This window comes from Apteryx mantelli, chromosome 41 (assembly GCF_036417845.1).
Source record: "Apteryx mantelli isolate bAptMan1 chromosome 41, bAptMan1.hap1, whole genome shotgun sequence".
In the NCBI taxonomy this organism is placed as follows: Eukaryota; Metazoa; Chordata; class Aves; order Apterygiformes; family Apterygidae; genus Apteryx; species Apteryx mantelli.
The window spans coordinates 305,800-329,003 of NC_090018.1; the positions used below are offsets into that span (position 1 = coordinate 305,800).

General features: G+C 72.4%; 1 protein-coding gene across 1 annotated transcript; it reads left to right on the forward strand.

The window, feature by feature from the left end:
* Nucleotides 1–1,785: 1,785 nt before the first annotated feature.
* LOC106493907 (IQ motif and SEC7 domain-containing protein 1-like) lies at nt 1,786–22,332 on the forward strand. Its single transcript, XM_067315080.1, is given in 20 exon segments — nt 1,786–1,989; nt 3,280–4,328; nt 5,172–5,201; nt 12,015–12,288; nt 12,900–13,263; nt 13,378–13,439; nt 14,394–14,633; nt 14,665–15,302; nt 15,963–16,124; nt 16,221–16,343; nt 16,774–16,940; nt 17,032–17,171; nt 17,652–17,777; nt 17,876–17,975; nt 18,539–18,700; nt 19,549–19,713; nt 20,177–20,226; nt 21,279–21,430; nt 21,432–21,578; nt 22,236–22,332. Coding segments are annotated over 20 exon segments (4,452 nt in total).
* The last annotated feature ends 872 nt before the right edge of the window (nt 22,333–23,204 follow it).

Here is a 23,204-nt window from a genome sequence, read left to right on the forward strand (position 1 = left end):
GGGGGTCGTATAGGGGCTATAGGGCCCCCCTGGGGCTGTATGGGGGGGTGTATAGGGACTATAGAACCCCCCGTGGGGCTATATGGGGGATGTATGGAGGTGGGGGGGTCGTATAGTGGCTATAGGGCCCCCCAGGCCCGTATGGGGGGGTCATATAGGGACTATAGGGCCCCCCAGGGCCGTATGGGGGGTGTATGGGGGGGGTCGTATCGAAGCTATAGGTCCCCGGGGCGCCGTATGGGGGTGCGCGGGGAGGGGGCACACAGGGGCCATAGGGCCCCGCGGGGCCGCCCCCCCCCCGGCCCCCCCCCGCCCTCCCGGTGCGGCGGGCGCCCCCCAATCAGCGCGCGGCTCTTTGCGGCCCGTTGCCATGGCGACGCCGCGGGGCCGCTCCGCCGCGGGCGGGGGCGGCGCGGGGCGGGGGGGGGGGGGGCCGCGGCCGCCCCTCCCCCCCCCTCCCGCCGCGCTCGCGGCTAATTAATCCCGTTAATTAACCTTCCCTCCTCCCCCCCCCGCTCCCGGACGCCCGGGTCCCGCCGCGGCGCCTCCCGGACGCCCGTTCCCCCCCCCCCCCCCCCACCGGGACGCCTGGGCCCCCCCCACCGCCGCGGGGGGAGGGGGCGGTGGCGCAGCGCGCGGGGGGAGGGGCCGCCCGGACGCCTGGGCCCCCGCGGCCCCGCCCGCCGCCCCGCCCCCGCCCCGGCTCGCCTCCTCCCTCCGAGCTCCGCGCCCGGATCGGGCCCCCCCGGCCCCCCCCCGCCACCGGCACCGGGACCGGGACCCCCCCGACCCCCGGGACCCCCACTCCCGCCCCCAAACCGGGACCCCCCCGGCTGCTCCCCCCCCGCAGGGGCCCCCAACCTCCCCCGCGACCCCCGCGACCCCCGTTCCTGCCCCCGGACCGCGACCCCCCCGGCTGCCCCCCCCTCGGCCGGGCCCCCAACCTCCCCCCCGACCCCCGGGACCCCCGTTCCTGCCCCCGGACCGGGACCCCCCGGCCGCCCCCTCCCTCCGGCCCCCCAACCTCCCCCCCGACCCCCAGCCGGGACGCACATTGCTGCCCCCCCGCTCCGGACCCCCGAACCGGGACCCCCCTCCTGCCCCCCCCAAAATCCTCTCTTCGGACCCCCTAAAACCCCCTTCCTGCCCCCAAACCGGGACCCCGCCATTGCCGCCCCCCCGACCCCCAAATCAGGACCCCCCCCTCCGGACCCCTCCAGACCCCCTAAACCCCCATTCCTGCCCCCAAACCGAGACCCCCCCCGACCCCCAAACTGGGACCTCTCCCCTCCTGACCCCCCCCAACCCTCTGGACCCCTAAACCCCCATTCCTGCCCCCAAACTGGGACCTTCCCCCTTCCTGACTGCCCCCAAACCTCCCCGTTCCTGACCCCCCCAACCCGGGACCCCCCTTCCTGACCCCCCCCAAAACCTCCCCCTTCCTGACCCCCCCAAACCCCCCTCCTCCGGGTCCCCCCCAAACCACCCCCCCCTCCGGACCCCTAAGTCGGGTCCCCCCCGAAAACCACCCCCCCCCGGACCCCTAAGTCGGGTCCCCCCCAACCAACCCCCCCCCGGACCCCTAAGTCGGGTCCCCCCCAAACCAACCCCCCCCCCGGACCCCTAAGTCGGGTCCCCCCCAACCAACCCCCCCCTCCGGACCCCTCACTGGGGTCCCCCCCAACCAGCCCCCCCCCGGACCCCTCACTAGGGTCCCCCCCAAACCAGCCCCCCCCCCCACTCGGGTCCCCCCGGCCCCGGCGCGGGCGGATGCGGGGGTAGCGCATGGCGGCGGCGGGGGGCGCGGGGGGCGCGGGGGAGCCCCCCGACCGGGCGGTGCAGTACCTGCTGGAGCTGAACCGCATCATCGCCAGCCAGCGGCACCTCCTGGCCTCGCAGCGCCGCCGCATCGCCCAGCTCGAGGGGCAGCTGCAGCGCCTGGCGCGGGAGAACCGCGACCTGCGCCTCCGCCGCGCGCCCCCCGCACAGGTACCCCGCCGCGCCGCGCAGCACCTGCACCGCACCGCACCGGCACCGCACCGCGCCGCGCGGGGGGCTGCGGGCCCGCTCGGGGGGGCTGCGGGCCAGGTCGGAGGTTCTGGGGGGCTACGGGCCTGGACGGAGGTTCTGGGGGGCTGCAGGCCTGGACGGAGGTTCTGGGGGGTCTACGGGCCCAGCTGGAGGTTCTGGGGTGTCTACAGGCCAGCTTGGAGGTTCTTGGGGTCTGTGGGCCAAGTCGGAGGTTCTGGGGGTCTACGGGCCCGGACGGAGGTTCTAGGGGGCTACAGGCCTGGACGGAGGTTCTGGGGGGTCTACAGGCCCAGTTGGAGGTTCTGGGGTGTCTACGGGCCAGCTTGGAGGTTCTTGGGCTCTGCGGGCCAGCTTAGAGGTTCTAGGGGGCTACGGGTCCAGTCAGAGGTTCTTGGGGTGTACAAGCCAGGTCAGAGGTTCTTGGGCTCTGCGGGCCAGCTTAGAGGTTCTAGGGGGCTACGGGTCCGGTCAGAGGTTCTTGGGGTGTACAGGCCAGGTCGGAGGTTCTTGGGGTCTGTGGGCCAAGTCGGAGGTTCTGGGGGTCTACGGGCCCAGACAGAGGTTCTGGGGGGTCTGTGGGCCAGCTTGGAGGTTCTTGGGGTCTGTGGGCCAGGTCAGAGGTTCTTGGGGTGTACAGGCCAGGTCGGAGGTTCTTGGGGGTCTGTGGGCCAGGTCGGAGGTTCTGGGGGGCTGCGGGCCTGAATGGAGGTACTTGAGGTCTATGGGCCCAGTCAGAGGTTCTTGGGGGTCTATGGGCCAGGTCAGAGGTTCTTGGGGGTCTATGGGCCAGGTCGGAGGTTCTTGAGGGGTACAGGCCCGCTCAGGGTGCTGGGGGGTCTATGGGCCAGGTCAGAGGTTTTTCAGGATCTGCGGGTCCGGTCAGAGGTGCTTGGGGGGTTACAGGCCAGGTCAGGGCTACTGGGAGGGTTATGGACCAGTCTGGAGCTAGCAGGAGGGTTGTGGGGCCAGTTTGGGGCTACTGGGGGGGTTATAGGTCAAGTTTGGGGCTACCAGGGGGGTTACAGGCAAGTTCAGGGCTACTAGGTTGGGTTATGGGGCCAGTTTGGGGCTACTAGGGGAGTTATGGGCTGGGTTGGGGCTACCGGGGGGGTTATGGGGCAGTTTGGGGGCCCTGGGGGGCTGTAGGGGGGTTGTGGGCCAGGCTGGGGGTCCCAGGGGGGACGGTGGAGCAGGGCCGGCGGGGGCAGCGCCCCACGGCAGCCCCCGCGGACGGCTGCACCCCGGCAGGGCCGCGCCGAGCAGGACGGGCAGTACCAGAACCACCTGGAGCGCGACGGGCAGTTCCCTGCCGGCTCCGACCCCGACCTGCCCTTCACGGGCCCCGGCGAGCGCGAGCCGCCCTACCTGGGCCACCTGGACCACGAGCCGCCCTACGCCGGCCACCTGGAGCACGAGGCGCCCTACGGGGACCGGGAGCGGGACCTGGAGCTGCCCTACCAGGGCCACCCGGAGCGCGAGGCTCCCTACCTGGCGCGCCTGGAGCGCGACGGGCAGTACGAGGCGCTGCCGGAGCGCGATGGCCAGTACCAGGGCCGCAAGGAGCGCGAGCGGCACTACCAGGGCCGCTCCGAGCGGGACCGGCCCTACCAGGGCCAGCCGGAGCGCGACGGGCAGTTCGCCGGCTGCCTGGAGCGGGAGCTCCAGTTCCCGGGCCCCGGGGACCGTGACGCGCCCTACCCGGGCCACCTGGACCGGGAGCTGCAGTACCAGGGCCGGCCGGAGCGGGACGGGCAGTACCTGGCGCACCTGGACCACGACGGGCAGTACTCGGCACACCTGGACAGGGACGCGCCATACTCGGCACACCTGGACCGGGACGCGCCCTACCAGGGGCATCTGGACCGGGACGCGCCCTACCAGGGGCACCTAGAGCGGGATGTGCCCTACCAGGGGCATCTGGACCGGGACGCTCCGTACCCGGCACATCTGGACCGGGACGCTCCGTATCCGGGGCACTTGGACCGGGACGCTCCATACTCAGGGCACTTGGACCGGGATGTGCCCTACCAGGGACACCTGGACCGGGATGCTCCATACCCGGGACACCTGGAGCGGGACGCGCCATACCCGTTGGCCTACCAGAAGCGACTGGAGCGGGACGGGCCCTACGCGGGCCGCGAGGGGCACTACGCGGAGCCCTGCGCCCGGGACCGCTGCAGCGGCGCCCACCGCGACAGGGGCCCGCTCAGCCGGGGGGCCTCCCGCAGCTCCAGCCCTGGCGCCGGCGGCCACAGCACCAGCACCAGCACCAGCCCCGCCACCACGCTCCAGCGGAAGTAAGGAATCCCCCGTCCGGGCGGCCGCGCCGGTTCCCCCGGCCCCCTGCGCGTGCCCGCGGGCTGGGTCGCCCTACGGGCTCCGTGGCGTCGCGTTCTAGGTCGCCCAACGCTGCGGGTTGCCCTACGGTCTAGGTCGCCCAATGCTGTGCATCACCCTGTGTTCTAGGTTGCCCAACACTGTGGGTAGCCCTATGTTCTAGGTTGTCTAATGTTGTGGGTCGAGCTATGTTCTAGGTTGCCCAATGCTAAGGGTTGCCCTATGTTCTAGGTTGCCCAATGCTAAGGGTCGCCTTACAGTCTAGGTCACCCAACACTGTGGGTTGCTTTATGTTCTAGGTCACCCAACGCTGCGGGTCAAGTTATGCTCTAGGTCTCCCAGCGCTGTGGGTCACATGACATTGCGGGTCGCCCAATGCCCCCACCCCAAGGCCCAATGGGAGCCTCCCCCTCTGCCCCCCGTTGCTATTGCACACCCCGGTTCTAGGTCGCCCTACAGTCTAGTTTGCCCTACGGTCTATGTTGTGCTGCGGTCTAGCTCCCCCTGCCGGGACCCAGGCGTCCGGGCGCCCTGAGACCCTGGCACGCGTGCCGGGGGCTGAGCCCCGCCGTAACTCGTCGCAGCCCGGCGGGGGGGGGCAGGGGGGCCGCGTCCTCCCGCGTCCCCACGTCCGAGCAGATGCCGGAGCCGCGGGGGGGGGAGCCGCGTCAGGGCGCCCCGCGGCCGCCCCGTCTGCCGGGCCTGGCCCGCGGCCCGGACGCCTGGGTCCGCGGCGGGGGCGGGGCGGGGCCCGGACGCCGGGGCCCCAGCGTGCCGCGCTCTCACCCCCCCTCTCCCCCCAGGTCCGACCGGGACAGCTCCAGGACGGTGAGGTCAGTACCGGACGCCTGGGCCCCCCCGGAGCGGGCGGAGGGGGGGAGGCTGGGCGCCCGGACGCCTGGGCCCCGGGGGCGGGGGGGGTTGGGCGCCCGGACGCCTGGGCCCCGCTCCCCAGGCATGGCCGGGAGGCGCGTTGCCGGGGCGCCGGGCGCACGTGGCGGCGGTTGCCAGGCGACGGCGCGGGCGGCGATGACAGCGTGGGGGAGGCGTGACAGCGGGGGCCGCCGGCGTCGCCTGGCAACCGCAGCCCCGCCCCGCCCCCCGGCGCCCCGCCCCTCCCCCACCCGTGGGAACGACCCCGGTGACCCCGGGGGCCCCCGCGTCGCGACGGGGCGGCGATATCGCGACGGGGCGGCGGTATCGCGACGGGGCGGCGGCGCAGGGCCGCTGCATCCCCGGAGGGCGCTGATGATGCGCAAGGTCGGGCAGCCCCGTGCGAGGCCGTGCGGCGTTGTGCAATGCCGTGCGACGTCACACCAGGTTGTGCGAGGCTGTGCGGCGTTGTGCAATGCCGTGCGACGTCACACCAGCTTGTGCGAGGCTGTGCGGCGTTGTGCAATGCCGTGTGACGCCATGTGACATCACACCAGCTTGTGCGAGGCCATGCGGCGTTGTGCAATGCCGTGCGACGTCACACCAGGTTGTGCGAGGCTGTGCGGCGTTGTGCAATGCCGTGCGACGTCACACCAGCTTGTGCGAGGCTGTGCGGCGTTGTGCAATGCCGTGTGACGCCATGTGACGTCACACCAGGTTGTGTGAGGCCGTGCGGCGTTGTGCAATGCCGTGCGATGCCGTGCGACGTCACACCAGCTTGTGCAAGGCTGTGCGACGCCGTGCACAGTCATGCCGGGTAATGCAAGGCCCCGCACTGCTGCGTAACGCCTTGCAGGGCTCTGCCCAGCAGCACAACGCCGTGCTGGCTCATGCAAGGCCGTGCAACACTGTGCATGGTTGCGCGACATCGTGCAACGCCACACCATGTTGTGCAATGCCGTACAGCACTGCGCTACACCGTGCGAGGCTGTGCAAGGCCGTGCGACGTTGTGCAACGCCATACAGCACTTCATTATACCGTGCGAGGCTGTGCAGGGCTGAGCGAGGCCGTGTGCCGCCGCACGAGCCCACGGTGCCCCACGGGCGTGCCCTGCCCCCGTCGCGGTGCACATGGGCCTTGCACGGCCCCCTCGTGCGAGGTGGGGGGGGCCACCAGAGCCCCCGCCCCGGGGCCCAGGCGTCCGGGCAGGGAGGAAGTCCAGGCCCAGCCCCACGGTGGCGTTTCCGACCTCGGAGTCCGGCCGGAGAGCCCAGGCGTCCGGGCGGGGGGGGGCAGGAAGGGAGGAGGCAGCGGCGGTGATGAGTTTGCCAGGCCTGCGAGCCCGGACGCCTGGGTCCCTTCCGTCACCTCCCCCCGCCCGCGGAGGGAGCCCAGGCGTCCGGGCGCCACCTGTGCCAGCCCCCGCGCCATAGACCCGCAGAGCCCGGACGCCTGGGCCCCCGCGCGGGTGGCCATGGAGGGCGAGACGTGAGTGCCGGGGTCCCGGACGCCTGGGCCCCAGGGTGGGTCTCGGGGAGGGCCTGGACCCGCCGCTGCCGCCGTGGGGCTGGTTCTGCCCCAGTCCCTGCTCGGACCCGGCTCTGCGTGGCCGTGGCCGTCGTGCCCCACGCGTGTCTGTGCCCCACACGTCCATGTCCCCTGTTGTCCGTGGCCCTTGTGCCCCACGTGTGTCTGTCCCACGCGTGTCCGTGCCCTTCGTGCCCCACGGCCATCCCCAAGTGGCAGCTGCTCTCGTGTTGCTTGTGCCCCCGTGTCCCCCCCTCGTGCCTCTGCTCTTGACTCCGTGTTTTCTCTCCTCTCTTCTCTCTGCCCCTTGTCCTCCTCCTCCGCCGTCCCCTCGTCCCCCGTCCCCCTGTCCCTCCGTCCCGCCACTCGCCCACCCCCGGCTCTGGCACTCACCCCCCATCCTGCGTCCAGCCATAGCCAGGAGTAGACACCCGCCCCTCCGTCCATCCCTCTGTCCGTCCATCCCTCCATCCATCCATCCATCCCTCCCACCATCCCTCCGTTTGTCCATCCATCCCTCCTGCCATCCATCACTCTGTCCATCCCTCCGTCCATCCATCCATCCATCCCTCCCTCCATTCCTCCTGCTGTCCATCCCACCATCCCTTTGTCTGTATGTCCCTCTGTCCCTCCATTCGTCCCCCTGTCAATCCATCCCTCCATCTGTCCTTCCATCCATCCCCTCATCCGTACATCCCTCCATCCTTCCATCTTTCCATCCGTTCCCCTGTTCATCCGTCCATCCATCCTTCCGTCCCCCTGTCCTTCCATCCCTCCTTCCATCCCTCCTTCCATCCCTCCTTCCATCCCTCCTTCCATCCCTCCATCCATCCGTCCCTCCGTCCGTCCCCATCCCAGTCCCCATCCAGGTTCTCGCCGTCTCCCTCTCCACGGCGCCTCCAACCTCCCCCGCCCGCAGGTAAGAGCCCCCGGACGCCTGGGCCCCCGCGGGGCTCCCCTCCCCCCCCGCTGCTCCCCCCGGCCCTGACACTGGTCCCTGGTTCCCCCCACGTCCCCCCTGTGTGTCCCTGCATCCCCCCCATGTCCCTTTGTGCCTGGCCGTGTCCCCCCGTGTCCCCATGTCCCCCCGTGTCCCTTCGTGCCTGGCCGTGTCCCCTCGTGTCCCTGTGTCCCCGTGTCCCCCCGTGTCCCCATGTCCCCCCGCGTCCCCTTGTGCCTGGCCATGTCCCCCTGTGTCCCCCCGTGTCCCCCCGTGTCCCCCCCAGCCCGGCCGTGGCCGGCGCAGGAGCTTCCCCTGCGGTGCCCCGTCCCCATCCCCGTCCCCTGCCTCGTGCCAGGGCGCCTGCGTCGCGTGGGGGCCGTCGTGCGAGGGGAGCCATCACGCGGTAGGGGCCATCGTGTGTCACACGGGGGCCGTCGTGCGATGCCCCGTCCTTCCCAGGCAGTGCGGGGCTCCCCCACAGAGCCCTACAGGACGTTATAGGGGCCACACGGACCCCCAGGGGCTGTAGGAGCCATAGGGACCCCCAGGGCCTGTAGGGACCGTATGGACCTCCAGGATCTGTAGGGGCTCTATGGAGCCTCAGGGGGCTGTAGGGGCCGGACTGGCCCACAGGCACCTATAGGGGCTGGACTGACCCATAGGGACCTATAGGGGCCGGACTGACCCATAGGGATCCATAGGGGCTCTGTGGAGCCCCAGGGATCCATAGGGGCCGCAGGGACGCCCTGGGTCCCGGGGGGGGGGGGGCGGTTGCCATGGCGACGCCTCCATCTTGGTGCCTCCCGGGGCTCCTTCGGGGGGCGGGCGGTGACGTGGGAGGGGCGGGGCCGCCGGCGGGAACCCCGGCGCCCGCCGCCGCCCTCCCTCCCCCTCCGGGGGTCTCCATGGTGACGGCAGCACCCCCCCCCCGTAGCCCCGCCCCCGCCCGCCGCGTCGCCACGGCAACCGCCACCGCGGGCGGGGCCGGCCGGGGGGCGCCGCCCGCGCATGCGCCGGGCCCCGACGGGGCGCGCCCCCCCCCGCCCCCCCAGCCTCCCCCCCGCCGCCGCCGGGAGACCCCGGGGGACCCAGGCGTCCGGGGGGCCCCGGCGTCCGGGCGCGCCCCAGCGCCCCCCCCCGCGGGACAGCCCCCCCCCCCCGCTCCCCCGGGCCTGCGGCCGGGAGGCGCCAGCCGGGGGGCGCCGCCGGCTCCTCCTCCTCCTCCCGCCCGGGGGCGGTGGCGCGGCCCGGCCCGGCCCGGTCCGGCCCGGTGCTCATCCCGGTTCTGGTCCCGGTCCCGGTCCCGGCCCCGCCGCCATGTGGTGCCTGCAGTGCACCGCGGACCGGCGGCGGGGGCCGCTCCGGCAGCGCCTGCTGCACGGGTGAGTCGGGCCCCGGGGACCCCCCCGGCCCCCCCCCGCAGCCCACCGGAGCCCCCCGCTTCCTCCCCGGTTCCTCCCGGACCTCCCTGGACGTGCCATGGCCCCCTCAGACCCCTGTGGCCCCCTCCAGCCCTACCCAGACCCCTGCGCCCCCCACGGACACGCCAGCATCTTCCCTGGACGCCCTCGGACCCCCCCCAGGCGCTTGGGGACCCTCCTGGCCCCCCCGGCCCTCCCCAGACCCCTGCGGCCCCCCCGGACCTGCCAGCATCTTCCCTGGACCCTCCTGGGCCCCCCCGGACCTCCCCGGACGTGCCAGGACCCCCCCGGCCCTCCCCACACCCCTGTGCCCCCCCGGACCTGCCAGTATCTTCCCTGGACCCTCCTGGGCCCCCCCGGACCTCCCCGGACCCCTGAGCCCCCCCCCCGGACCTGCCAGCATCTTCCCTGGACCCTCCTGGGCCCCCCCGGACCTCCCCAGACGTGCCAGGACCCCCCCGGCCCTCCCCACACCCCTGTGCCCCCCCGGACCTGCCAGCATCTTCCCTGGACCCTCCTGGCCCCCCCCGGACCTCCCCAGACGTGCCAGGACCCCCCCGACCCTCCCCACACCCCTGTGCCCCCCCGGACCTGCCAGCATCTTTGCTGGATGCCCTCGGACCCCCCCCCAGGCGCTTAGGGACCCTCCTGGGCCCCCCCAGACCCCCCCAGGCATCCCTGGAGCCCTGGTTCCCCCCCCGGACCTCCCCGGACATGCCAGGACCCTCCCAGGCCCCCATGGCCCCCCCCCCGGCCCTCCCCAGAGCTGTCAGCATCTTCCCTGGACCCCCCCAGACCCTTGGGGACCTTTCTGGGCCCCCCAGACCCCCCTGGAGCCCTGATTCCCCCTTCCCGGACCCCCCCGGCCCTCCCTGGACGTGCCAGGACCCCCCCAAGGTCCTGTGCTCCCCCCGGCCCTCCCCAGACCCCTGTGCCCCCCCAGAGCCGCCAGCATCTTCCCTGAACCCCCTCAGCCATCCTCTGGACCACCCCAGACCCTTGGGGACCCTCCTGGGCCCCCCCGGACCCTCCCACATCCTTGGGGGCCTCTCTTCACCCCCCCCAGACCCTTGACGCCCCCCGCACCCTCCCAAGGCCCTTCCCTCCCCCCCCAGATGTGCCAGGCCCTCCCCAGACCCCCATGGCCCCCCCCCGGCCCTCCTCAGACCCTCGTGGCCCCCCCGGACTGCCTACACCTTCCCTGGACCCCCCCTGCACCTTCTTGGATGCCCCCAAATCCCTGGGGACCCCCCTGGACAGCCCCAGAGCCTTGGCGACCTGCCTGGGCCCCCCCAACACCTTCCAGACCCCTTGGGCCCCCCCTGGATGTGCCAGGACCCCCCCAGACCCTCAGAGGGGCCCCCAGATCCACCCCGGGGTCCCCCTGGGCACGGAGACCCCCCAGACCTGCCCCCCGACCTGCTCCCCCCCTCTGTGCCGCTCTGGACACCTGGGTCCTGGGGGGGGGAGGCACCCGGATGCCTGGGCCCTCGGGGCCGCGAACCCTGTGTGTGGGTCCAGCCGTCGGGTGGGGGCAGGGAGCGCACCGCCCCGGAGCTGCCGCGTCCCCGCGTCCCCGCATCCGTGTCCCTGTGTGCATCCCTGTGTCCGCGTCTCCCTGCGGGTCCGTGTGTCTGCGCTCGCATGTCCGTGGGGCCCTGCGTGCGCCGCTCGCGTGTCCCTGTGTGCTGGGGCCCGTCCCTGTGTGCACACGCGTGTCCCCGAGCTCCCTGCTCACACGGCTCCTGGCAGCTCTAGATCCCCCGGGGGGGCTCCAGACAGCTCCGGGCACCCTGGGGGGCTCCAGGCAGGTTCTAGATGCCCCAGGGGGGCTCGAGATTGGCTCTAGGTGCCCCAGGAGGGGCTTTATATGGGTTCTAGATGGCTCTGGGCACCCCAGAGGAGCTCTAGGTTGGTTCTAGGTGCCCCATGGAGGCGTTATATGGGCTCCAGATGGCTCTGGGTGCCCCAGGGGGCTCCAGACGGGCTCTAGATGGGTTCTAGGTGCCCCATGGAAGCTTTGTATGGGCTCTAGACAGCTCTGGGCAACCTGGGGGGGGCTCTAGGCGGGATCTGGGGGCCCCATGGGGGCTCTAGATGGGTTCCAGATGGCTCCGGGTGCCCCGGGGGCTCCAGACAGGCTCTAGATGCCCCACGGGAGCTCTAGACAGGCTCCAGGTGGCTCCGGGTGCCCTGGGGGGTGCTCTGGATGGGCTCTGTGTGCCCTGCGTGGGCTCCAGATGGGCTCTAGGTGCCCCATGGGGGCTCTAGACGGGCTCTAGACAACTCCGTGTGTCCCGCGTGGGCTCCAGGCGGGCTCTACGTGTGCCATGTGGGCTCCAGATGGGATCTAGAGAGCCCTGGTTGCCCTGGGGGGGCTCTAGATGGGCTCTAGAGGGGATCCAGGTGGCTCCGGGCACCGGGGAGGGATCTGGATGGGATCCAGGCGGCTCTGGGTGGGATCTGGGTGGGATCCTGGCGGTTCCGGGCACTGGGGGGCTCTGGACGGGCTCTAGAGGGGATGCAGGTGGCTCCGGGCACGGGGGGGGGATCTGGATGGGATCCAGGTGGCGCCGGGCACCGGGGGGCTCTGGATGGGCTCTAGAGGGGATCCCGGAGGCTCCGGGCACGGGGGGGGATCTGGATGGGATCCAGGCGGCTCTGGGTGGGATCTGGGTGGGATCCTGGCGGCTCCGGGCACCGGGGGGCTCCGCACGGGCGTTTGACGCCTCTGGGCTCCTGGGGGCTCCTGACGTTCCTGGTCCCCCCGGGGGCTCCGGGCCTGGCGTGGGGGGGGGGCGGTTCTTGGTGCCCCAGGTGCGGGGGGCTGCGGGGGGCTGCGGGGACCCTTCGCGCGCTGACGGGTGCTGCTGTCCCGCAGTGTGGAGGGCGAAGGCCCCGGCAGCGAGGGCGGGGGGCCGCTGCCCGAGAGTCCTGGCCGGCAGGCGCCGTACCGCTGCGCGCCCGAGCCGGCCCCCGAGCCGCCGGCGCCCGTGGGGGCCCCCGGCGCCGTCCCCCCGCCCTGGGGCCGGGCCGCCCGCCTGCCGCCGCAGCCCGCCAGCGTGGCCCTGCGCATGCAGGAGGAGGAGGAGAGCAAGCGGCCCAAGGCCCTCAGCGACAGCTACGAGCTCTCCACCGACCTGCAGGACAAGAAGGTGCGGCCGCCTCCTGCACGGCGGGTCCTCATGGGGGGGGGGGGGTCCTTGTGCAGGGGGGGACCCTCGTGCGAGGGACGTCCTCGTGTGCATGGGGCGTCCTCGTGTGCATGGCTGTCCTCGTGCGAGGGGGCATCCCCGGCCAGGGTGGGTCCCCGTGCGAGGGTCCCCGTCCCCGCGGGAGGCCCCTGACCCCCCGTGCGGCAGCCCCAGCCCCTCGTGCGAGGTGGCCTCGTGTGAGCCTGGTGCTGCCCCCGTCCCCTCTGTCCCCGGGTGGTTTCTGCCCCCGCCCCGGGTGTCGCCTCAGTTTTGTCACTGTTCTGACCTGTCTCCTCCTGTCCCCGTGTCCCTCCCTGTGTCTCCATGTCCCTCCTTGTGTCCTCATCCCCATCCCTGTCCCCATCCCTGTGTCCATGTCCCCTGTGTCCCCATGTCCCTCCCTGTGTCCCCGTCCCCATCCCTGTGTCCCTGTCGCTGTGTCCTTGCCCGTGTCCCTGCGTCCCCATGCCTGTACCGGTCCCCATGTCCCTCCCCGTGTCCTTCTCCACGTCCTTGTGTCTGCGCCCCCCCGCCCCCCCGTGCCGCCCCGTGTGCCCGTGCTGCCGCGGCAGGTGGAGATGCTGGAGCGCAAGTACGGGGGGTACTTCCGGACGCGGCGGGCGGCACGCACCATCCAGGCCGCCTTCCGCCGCTACCGCATGGCCAAGAAGTTCGAGCGGCTGCGCAGCTCGGCGGCCGAGAGCCGCCGCTCGCGCCGCCTGGCGCTGGCCGGCATGCGCCTCCAGTTCTCCTTCGAGGAGTACGACCGTGGCCCCCCGGCCCCGGGGCCTGGGCCCCCCCCGCCGCCCGCCCCCTACTTCGAGGGCAAGCCGGCCTCGCTGGACGAGGGGGCGCTGGGGGGGCCGCGCGGGCCCCGGCGCGCCCCCCGCTACGGCGGCTCCTGCCGCGCGGGGCTGGACGGTGCCGCCGCCGCCGCCGAGCCCCCCGCCGGCCCCCCCGAGCCCGCGGCTGCTGCGGCGGTGGGGGGCCCCGGCAGCGGCGGGGGGGGCGCCCCGGGCGGCGGGGGGCCCCCCAGCCCCCCCCGGCACCTCTCGGCCTCTGCCGACTTCGGCCCCGGCGCCGCCGACCTGGAGGAGGCCTTTGCCCAGCAGGTGCGGGTGGGGGGCGGGGCTGGGGCTCTGGGGGCGGGGCTAGGGCTCTGGGGGTGGGGCTAGGGCTATGGAGGTGGGGCCTGAGCTGGGGATGCGGATGGAGGCTGGGGGGTGGGGCTAGGGGCTCTGGGAGTGGGGATAGGGACTTTGAGGTGGGGCTAGGGCTATGGGGGCAGGGATAGGTCTCTGGGGCAGGGCTTGAGCTGGGGGTGGGACTAGGGGTTCTGGGGCGGGGCTTGAACTAGGGGCAAGATGGGGCTCTGGGGGCAGGATAGAGGCTTTGGGGTGGGGCTATGGTCTCTGCGGGTGGGGCTAGGGGTGCTGGGGGTGGGGCTAGGGGTGCTGGGGGCAGGGATAAAGGCTTGGTGGGATAGGGGCTCTGGGGGTGGGGCTTGTCCTGGGGGTGGGACTGGGGTTCTGGGTGGGGCTTGGAACTCTAGGGGCAGGGCTAGGGGTTCTGGGCAGGGGTGGCTCTGGAGGAGGGGCTAGAGGCTCAGGGCAGGGCTTATGGTGGGGGGAATAGAAGCTCTGGGGTGGGGCTTATGGTGGGGCGGGGCTAGGCTTGGGGTGGGGCTTATGCCAGTGGGTGGGACTAGAGGTTTGGGATGGGGCTTGGGAGAGGGTGGGTGTGGCTAGAGCCTTGGGGCAGGGCTTTTGGCAGGGGCGTGGTTAGGGGCTCTGTGGGGCGGGGCTTGCAGGAGTGTGGTTAGCAGGCCAAGGGTGGGGCTTGTGGCAGTGGGTGGGGCTAGAGCCTCAGGGGCGGGGCTTGGGGCAGCAGGGGTGGTGAGAGGCTCTGGGGGTGGGGCTCCTGGGGTGGGCGTGGCTAGCAGCCTGGGGGCGGGGCTTGGGGCAACAGGTGAGAGGCTCTGGGGGCAGGGCTTCTGGGGTGGGCGTGGCTAGCTAGCAACCCAGGGGCGTGGCTAGGCCCTGAGCTCCGCCCCCTCCCCCCCGCAGGTGCAGTCGCTGGCGGCCTCCATCGATGAGGCGCTGGGGTGCCGGGGGGCCCCGCCAGGGGCGCCGGGACTCCCCGAGGGGGGGCCGGGGCCGGCGGGCGACAGCGCCGCCACCTCCTTCAGCGACGTCACCCTCTACCTGGACGAGGGGCTGCCCGGCTCGTCGCTGTCACTGGAGCGGCCCCCCAGCGCCGAGGGGGGGGGCCCCGGCGGCCCCCGCCGCCCCCGCCGGCCCCCCGGCGCCCCCCGGCAACCCCCCGTCCCGCCCCGAGCCCTGGGGCGGCCCCGAGGAGGGCCCCGGCGGGGGGGCGCCGGCCCCGCCGCGCCGCGGCCCCCCCTGCCTGGAGTGCCGGGGCCGGGCCGGGGGGGGGCACCTGCCGCTGCTCACCGTGGAGCCCCCCAGCGACAGCTCCGTGGACCTCAGCGACCGCTCCGACCGCGGCTCCCTCAGCCGCGGGGGCCCCTTCGAGCCCGAGGCGGGGGGCACCCTGCCCCGGGGCGGCCCCCCGGCCCCCGGCAACCCCCCCGCCCGCGGCCCCCACCCTCACCGCTGCTTCCACGCCGAGCCGCCGCCACCGCCGCCACCCCCCGCCGCCGTCGCCGGCCCCCCCGCCGGGTGCCTGCCCCCCGAGGAGGGCTCCGAGGGCGACAACGACAGCCTGCGCAGCAGCTCCAACTCCAACGAGACCCTCAACTGCTCCTCGGGGTCCTCGTCGCGCGACAGCCTGCGCGACCCGCCCCCGCCGCCCCCGCCGCCCCCGCCGGCCGCCCCGCCGCAGCCCCCCGGCCCCCCGCCCCCCGGCAAGCAGACCTACCAGCGCGAGCCGCGCCAGAGCTGGGACTCGCCGGCCCTCAACAACGACGTGGTGCAGCGCCGGCAGTACCGCATCGGCCTCAACCTCTTCAACAAGTGAGGGGCGCGGGGGCGGCCGGGGGACGTGAGAGGTCCTGGGGGACCCGCTATGGAGAGCAGGGTGGTGTTCTAGGTGACCCTCTGGGGAAGACAGGATGGTGTTCTAGGTGATGCTCAACAAAGGATAGGGTGGTGTTTTAGGTGACCCTTTAAGGAAGGCAGAGTGATGTTGTAGGTGGCTCTATAGCAAGGACAGGATATTGTTCTAGGTGACCCTATGGTGAGGACAGAGTTTTGTTCTAGGTGACCCTATAGGGAAAACAGCATGCTGTTCTAGGTGACCCTACAGCAAGAACAAGGTAGCATTCTAAGTGAGCCTATGGGGAGAACAGTGTTGTTCTAGGTGAGACTTTGGGGAGGGCAGGGTGATGTTCTAGGTGATCCTATGGCAACAACAGGACATTGTTCGAGGTGATTGTATAGGAAGAACAGATTGGTGTTCTAGATGGCCCTACCGTCATGGCAAGATGATGTTCTAGGTGACTCTATAGGTAGAACATGGTGGCATTCTAGGTGACCCTATAGGGAGGACTGGGTGGCATTTCAGGTGACCCCAGGGGGGCGGTCGAGGCCCTGTCCAGCGGGGACGGGGCAGCACTGTTGGGAGGGCTCCAGGCTGCCCTGCAGCCAGGCAACCCTGGGCCCATCTCTGCGCAGGAAGCCGGAGAAGGGGATCCAGTACCTGATCGAGAGGGGCTTCCTCTCCGACACCCCCGTGGGGGTCGCCCACTTCATCCTGGAGCGCAAGGGGCTGAGCCGGCAGATGATCGGCGAGTTCCTCGGCAACCGGCAGAAGCAGTTCAACCGCGATGTTCTCGAGTAAGCGGCAGCGGGGTGGCCTGGGCGACAGCGGGGCGGCCCCACACCAGTGCTCGGGGCCGAGGCCAGCTTTGGGGTGTTGTGGCTCTCCCACAGCTGCGTGGTGGACGAGATGGACTTCTCTGGCATGGAGCTGGACGAGGCGCTCCGCAAGTTCCAGTCCCACATCCGGGTGCAGGGCGAGGCCCAGAAGGTCGAGCGCTTGATCGAGGCCTTCAGGTGAGAGCTGACACCTCCCTCCTCCCCCCGGTGCCACCTAGAGCTGGGAAGGCTGTTGAGCCATTGCACAGTCTAGAAGCAGTTGTGCGATCTAGAACATTCTCCAGAACGGGTGTCCTCTGGGCAGAGGGGAGCCGTGTCCTTAGTTGCCCTAGATGGGATGGGTCGAGGTGGAGGTGCTGGTGGTGGTACTGGGGCGGTGGTGCTGGACCAGAGAGACGTTCTAGGTGACCCAAGGGACCACGGGGGGGGTGCCCTTATGGCTGGTGCCCCACATGCAACGTGGTGACACTCTAGGGAACCGGGGGCCTGGATCGCGCCAGGACCATTGTGCGGTCTAGAACCCTCCTGGCCAGGCCAGCCCTGGCCGCGTGGGGGTGGCCGTGGGGCGCCCTCACCCCATGGGCCGTGGGGATTGTCCGCCCCGCAGCCAGCGCTACTGCGTGTGTAACGCGGCCCTGCTGCGCCAGTTCCGGAACCCGGACACCATCTTCATCCTGGCCTTCGCCATCATCCTCCTCAACACTGACATGTACAGCCCCAGCGTCAAGGCTGAGCGCAAGATGAAACTGGAGGACTTCATCAAGAACCTCCGAGGTGAGAGCCGCAGCCCCATCCCTCCCACCCCCGATGGCACCCCACCTGCTTGAGAACCCGGGTTCTTTAGCGGGGGCCGGGTGTCGCGCAGGGGTGGACAATGGTGAGGACATCCCCCGGGACATGCTGGTGGGCATCTACCAGCGCATCCAGAGCCGGGAGCTGCGCACCAACGACGACCACGTCTCCCAAGTCCAGGCTGTCGAGCGCATGATCGTCGGCAAGAAGCCGGTGGGTGAAGGGGTGGGGCCAAGGGCTGGGCCAAGGGGGGGCAGGCCCGGGGTGACCCTATATTTAGGCCAGGACCTTGTAGGTGACCTTATGGAGAGGTGTCTTACGTGACCTATGGAGGCGCATCCTACATGACGCTCTGGAAGGATGTTCTAGATAACCTATAGCCAGAGTAGGATGTTCTGGGTGACCCTATGGGCTGGCACTGTAGGTGACACTGCAGAGAAACGTCCTGGGTGACCCTATGGGTTAATGTTCTAGGTGTCCCTATGGAGAGGTGTTGTAGGTGACCCTATAGAGGAATGTTCTAGGTGATGCCATGGGGCAATGCTCCAGGTGGCCCCGTAGCCAGGGCAGGGCGTTCTAGGTGACCTTATGGAGGGACAGGTCTGGTCTAGGTGACCCCACACGTGGGGCAGGGCAACGTCGAGGGGGTGGGGCTGGCCAGGCTCCACCCCCAGCACTGACCCTGCCCCCCAGGTGCTGTCCCTGCCCCACCGGCGCCTGGTGTGCTGCTGCCAGCTCTACGAGGTGCCCGACCCCAACCGGCCCCAGCGCCTGGGGCTGCACCAGCGCGAGGTCTTCCTCTTCAACGACCTGCTGGTGGTGAGCGTGGGGCGGAGCGGGGGCCCAGATGCCGGGGTCCCCCGGGCGGGGCGGGGCTCCCGGACGCCGGGGTCCCCGCTGACCTCGCGCCCCGGCAGGTGACGAAGATCTTCCAGAAGAAGAAGATCCTGGTGACCTACAGCTTCCGCCAGAGCTTCCCCCTCGTCGAGATGCACATGCAGCTCTTCCAGAATGCCTGTGAGCCCCACGGTGCCCCACGGCATGGTCCGCTGCCCCATGGTGCCCCACGGTGCCCCCGTGGGATGCCGCGCTGCCCCACGGTGCTCCATGGAGCCCCCATGGCATGTCCCACTGCCCCATGGTGTCCCACAGTGTCCCACGGTGCCCTCGTGGCATGCTCCGCTGCCCCGTGGCACCGCATGGTGCCCCCATGGGATGCCCTGCTGCCCCACGGGAACCCATGGTGCCCCTGTGGGGTGTCCCGCTGCCCCATGGCACCCCATGGGGTGCCCCGCTGCCCCACGATGCCCCACAGAGCCCCCACGGCATGCTCTGCTGCCCCACGGTGACCCATGGTACCCCCATGGTACCCCCATGAGATGTTCTGCCGCCCTGCGGGATGCCCCACTGCCCCATGGCACCCCATGGGATGCCCCTCTCCCCCATGGCGCCCCATGGAGACCTCACAGGCTACCCCAGCCTGCTCCAGCCCCCCGGCACCCCTCGGTGCCCCCCCACTACCCTGCCCCTGCGCCCCCAGTGCCCCCCGCCCCCCGCACTGACCCACGGCGGCGCCCTAGATTACCAGTTCGGGATCAAGCTGCTGTCAGCGGCGCCGGGGGGGGAGCGGAAGGTGCTGATCGTCTTCAACGCGCCGAGCCCCCAGGACCGGCTGCGCTTCGCCAGCGACCTGCGCGAGTCCGTGGCTGAGGTGCAGGAGATGGAGAAGTACCGCGTGGAGGGTGAGCCGCGCCGCCCGGGGCCCCGCGGGCGCTGGCATGGGCGCCAGGACGGGCGCTGGGAGTGCTGGGATGGGCGTGGGGGCACTGGGACGGGCTCTGGGTCCACCAGGATGGGCTCTAGGGGCACTGGGGGGCACTGGGATGGGTGCTGGGGGGCACTGGGGGCACTGGGATGGGCATGGGAGTGCCAGGACAGGAGCTGGGGGTCACTGGGACAGGAGCTGGGGGCACTGGGGGCACTGGGATGGGAGCTGGGGGCACTGGGAGAGGTTCTGAGGTCCCTGGAAGAACTGGGATGGGCTCTGGGGACACTGGGGGAGACCCTGAGGGCTCTGGGGGAACTGGGATGGGCCCTGGGGGTGCTGGGAACACTGGGATGGGCTCTGGGGGCCCTGGGGGCCCTATGCTGGGCTCTGGGTGCACTGGGGGAACTGGGATGGGCCCTAGGGGAACTGGGACAGGCTCTGGGGGAACTGGGGGAGCTGGGAGGGGCTCTGGGGGAACTGGGACAGGCTCTGGGGGAACTGGGGGGGCTGGGAGGAGCCCTGGGAGCACTGGGGGAACTGGGAGGGGCCCTGGGAGAACTGGGATGGGTCCTGGGGGAACTGGGATGGGCTCTGGGGGAACTGGGGGAGCTGGGAGGAGCCCTGGGAGCACTGGGGGAACTGGGAGGGGCCCTGGGAGAACTGGGATGGGTCCTGGGGGAACTGGGATGGGCCCTGGGTGCCATGGGGGAACTGGGATGGGCTCTGGGGGAACTGGGAGGGGCCCTGGGGCTCTGGGCGCCCCAGCCGGCGTGTGGGCCGCGGGTGCCCGGGCACCGGGGTGACGGGCACCGGGTGCCGCAGCGGAGCTGGAGAAGCAGAAGGGGGTGGCGGGGGCCCGGGGCCCGGGGCCCCCCCGCGACGCCCTCAACGGCCTGAGCCGCAGCAGCCTGGACGAGGCCTTCGCCCCCCCCGAGGGGCTCAAGCGCAGCGCCCTGAGCAGCTCCCTGCGCGACCTCTCCGACGGCGGTGAGCCCCCGTGGGGCCGGGCCTTGCCGGGGGGCGGGGGGGGCCCCGGGGGGGCCTTGCCCTGCCCTGGGGCTGGGGGGGACCCTAGGGGGGCCTTGCCCTGACGTGGGTCCTGGGGAGGACCCTGGGGGGGACCTTGCCCTGCCGTGGGGCTGGGGGGGACCCTGGGGGGGCCTTGCCCTGCCATGGGGCTGGGGGGTCTCCCCCACCATGAGACCTGGGGGGGACCTCACCCTGCTGTGGGTCCCGGCCCTGGGTCCTAGGGGGTCTCCTCCCACCATGGGGCCAGGGGGGACCTTGCCCTGCTGTGGGTCCTGGGAGGGGACATTGCCCTGCCGTGGGGCTGGGGGGTCTCCTCCCACCATGGGTCCTGGGGGGACCTTGCCCCCGCCGTGGGGCCAACTGTGGGGCTGGGGGCAGCCTCTGCCCCCGGTGCGTGACCCCCCCCTTGTGCCCCCCCCAGGCAAGCGGGGCCGGCGCAACAGCGTGGGATCCCTGGACAGCACCATCGAGGTGAGGGGGTGCCTGGCCCCGCCCCTGGCCATGGCCCCGCCCCCGGGCCTGGCCCCGCCCCTGGGTGCTGAGGTGGGAGGCGGGGCTCCTCTTGGCATTGGGGCGGGGCCTCTGTGGGGGGGCAGGGCTTATCCTGGGGTAGGGCTTGCCCAACAATGGGGCCGCATTGGCTCTGGGGGTGGGGCTTGCTCTAGGGGGTGGGGCTTGCCCATATATGGGGTGGGGCTAATCCTAGAGATTGGGGCTTCCCACCTACAGGGTGGGGCTATGCCTGGGAGGCGGGGCTGGCCCTTCCATGGGGTGGGGCTAATCCTAGTGGGCAGGGCCTGCCCATATATGGGGTGGGACTTGCCTGGGAGGTGGGGTTTGCCCATATATGGTATGGGGCTATGCTTGGGAGGTGGGGCTGGCCCTTCCATGGGGTGGGGCTAATCCTAGTGGGCAGGGCCTGCCCATATATGGGGTGGGACATGCTTGGGAGGTGGGGTTTGCCCATATATGGGATGGGGCTATGCTTGGGAGGCGGGGCTGGCCCTTCCAGGGGAGGGCTAATCCTAGTGGGTGGGGTTTGCCCATATATGGAGTGGGGCTAATTTTAGTGGGCAGGGCCTGCCCATATATGGGGTGGGACTTGCCTGGGAGGTGGGGTTTGCCCGTATATGGGATGGGGCTATGCTTGGGAGGCGGGGCTGGCCCTTCCAGGGGCAGGGCTAATCCTAGTGGGTGGGGTTTGCCCATATATGGGATGAGACCGCCTGGGAGGCAGGGCTGGCCCTTCCAAGGGGTGGGGCTAATCCCAGGGGGTGGGGCTAATACCAGGGGGCAGGGCTTGCCCATATAAAGGATGAGGCTATGCCTGGGAGGCGGGGCTTGCCCTTCCAAGGGGTGGGGCTAATCCCGGGGGTGGGGCTAATCCCAGGGGGCAGGGCTTGCCCATATACAGGATGGGGCTATGCTTGGGAGGCGGGGCTTGCCCTTCCAAGGGGTGGGGCTAACCCAGGGGGTGGGGCTAACCGGGGGGGCGTGACCATGCTGACGCTGCCCCCTCGCAGGGCTCCATCATCAGCAGCCCCCGGCCGCAGCCGCGGGGGGCACCGGCGGTGCCGCCGGGGGGGGCCGAGGGCTACAAGCCGCCCCCCCGGCCCGTCTCCAACTCCTCGTCCTTCCTGGGCTCCCTCTTCGGCAGCCGCCGCGGCAAGGTCCCCCCCGGGGCCCCCCCCCGGCGCCGCCGCCTGCGCCTCGGCCTCGGCCTCCTCCTCCTCGGCCTCCTCCTCCCACCACCACCACCACCACCCCCCCGCGCCCCCCCCGGCCCCAGACGGCCCCTCCAAGCTCCAGGCGCTGCACGCCCAGTACTGCCACGGCGGCGGCGGCGGGGGGGGGGCCCGGCGGCGGGGGGGGCGGCCGGCGGCGGGGGGGGCGGCGGCGGCGGGGGGCCCGGCCCCCCCCCGCCGCCCCCCCCCTACCCCCAGCAGCAGCCACCGCCGCCGGCCCGGCCCGCGCCGCCGCCGCCGCTGCCGGCCATCGCCGCCGGCGCCCCCCCCCCGCTTCCACGGGGGGCCCCAGCCCCCGCTGTCGGCGCCCCCCCAGCAGCACGGCCCCCCCGGGGGGGGCTTCCCCCCGCCCCACCCCCACTACACCCTGCACCGCCCCAGCAAGCGGGGCGCCGGCCCGGCCCCCCCCCGCCAGCCCCTCTCGCCCCTGCCCCTCTACAGCCCCGCCGCCCCCCCCCACGGGCTGCCCCACGCCTACCCGCCCGGCCCCCCCCCGCACCACCGCCCCCCGCCGCCCCCCGCCCCCGCCAAGCACTTCGTCTTCGGGGGGGGCGGCGGCGGTGGGGGGGGCGCCCTGCGCGGGGGGGGCGGCGGCGGCGGCGGGGGGGGCGGCCCCCCCCCGGGCCACCATCACCACCACCACCACCACCACCACCACCCCCCCCCGCACTCGCCCATCCCGCCCCACCCCTCCTACCCGCCCCTGCCCCCCCCCTCGCCCCACACCCCCCTCAGCCCCCACTCGCCCGCCGGCCCCACCTCGCCCCTGTCCCAGCCCCCCCCGGGCCCCCCCAAGCCCAAGGGGGGGAACCGCATCAGCACCGTGGTGTGAGCCCCCCCCCGCCGCCGCCGAGGCCTGGCGCAGCTCGTGGCGGCGGCGCCCCCCCCCCCCGACACTTGCACGTGGCCCGTGTGCGGGGCGGCAGCTGGGGGGGGACCCGGACGCCTGGGCCCGTGCCCTCCCCCCCCCCCGCGGCTCTGCCCCCGGGCCGGGCCCCGGCCCCCCCCCCGGCTCAGGCTGAACGTCACATGGCACTTTAACCCCCCCGCCCCCCCGCCCGGTCCCCCGGGGGGAGCCGGGCGCCCGCCCGCATGCGCCCGCGCCGGGGCTGTACATAAGAGACTGTATATTTGATGCTTCATAAATGGCCCGACCGTCCCGTGGCGTGCGAACCCGCCTGCGCCCCTTCTTGGGGGGGCCACGGGGGCCGTAGGGGCCGTAGGGGATGGGGACGGGGGGCCACGGGGGCCGCAGGGGCCATAGGGGACAGGGACGGGGGGCTACAGGGGCCATAGGGGCCATAGGGGACGGGGATGGGGGGCCACGGGGGCCACAGGGGCCATAGGGGACAGGGACGGGGGGCTACAGGGGCCGTAGGGGCCATAGGGGATGGGGGTCACAGGGGCAGCAGGGGCCATAGGGGACAGGGATGGGGAGCTACAGGGGCCATAGGGGCCGTAGGGGATGGGGACGGGGGGCCACGGGGGCCGCAGGGGCCATAGGGGACAGGGATGGGGGGCTACAGGGGCCATAGGGGCCATAGGGGACGGGGATGGGGGGCCGCAGGGGCCATAGGGGACAGGGATGGGGGGCTGCAGGGGCCGTAGGGGCCATAGAAGATGGGGACAGGGGGCTACAGGGGCCATAGGGGCCATAGGGGACAGGGATGGGGGGCTACAGGGGCCATAGGGGCCATAGGGGAT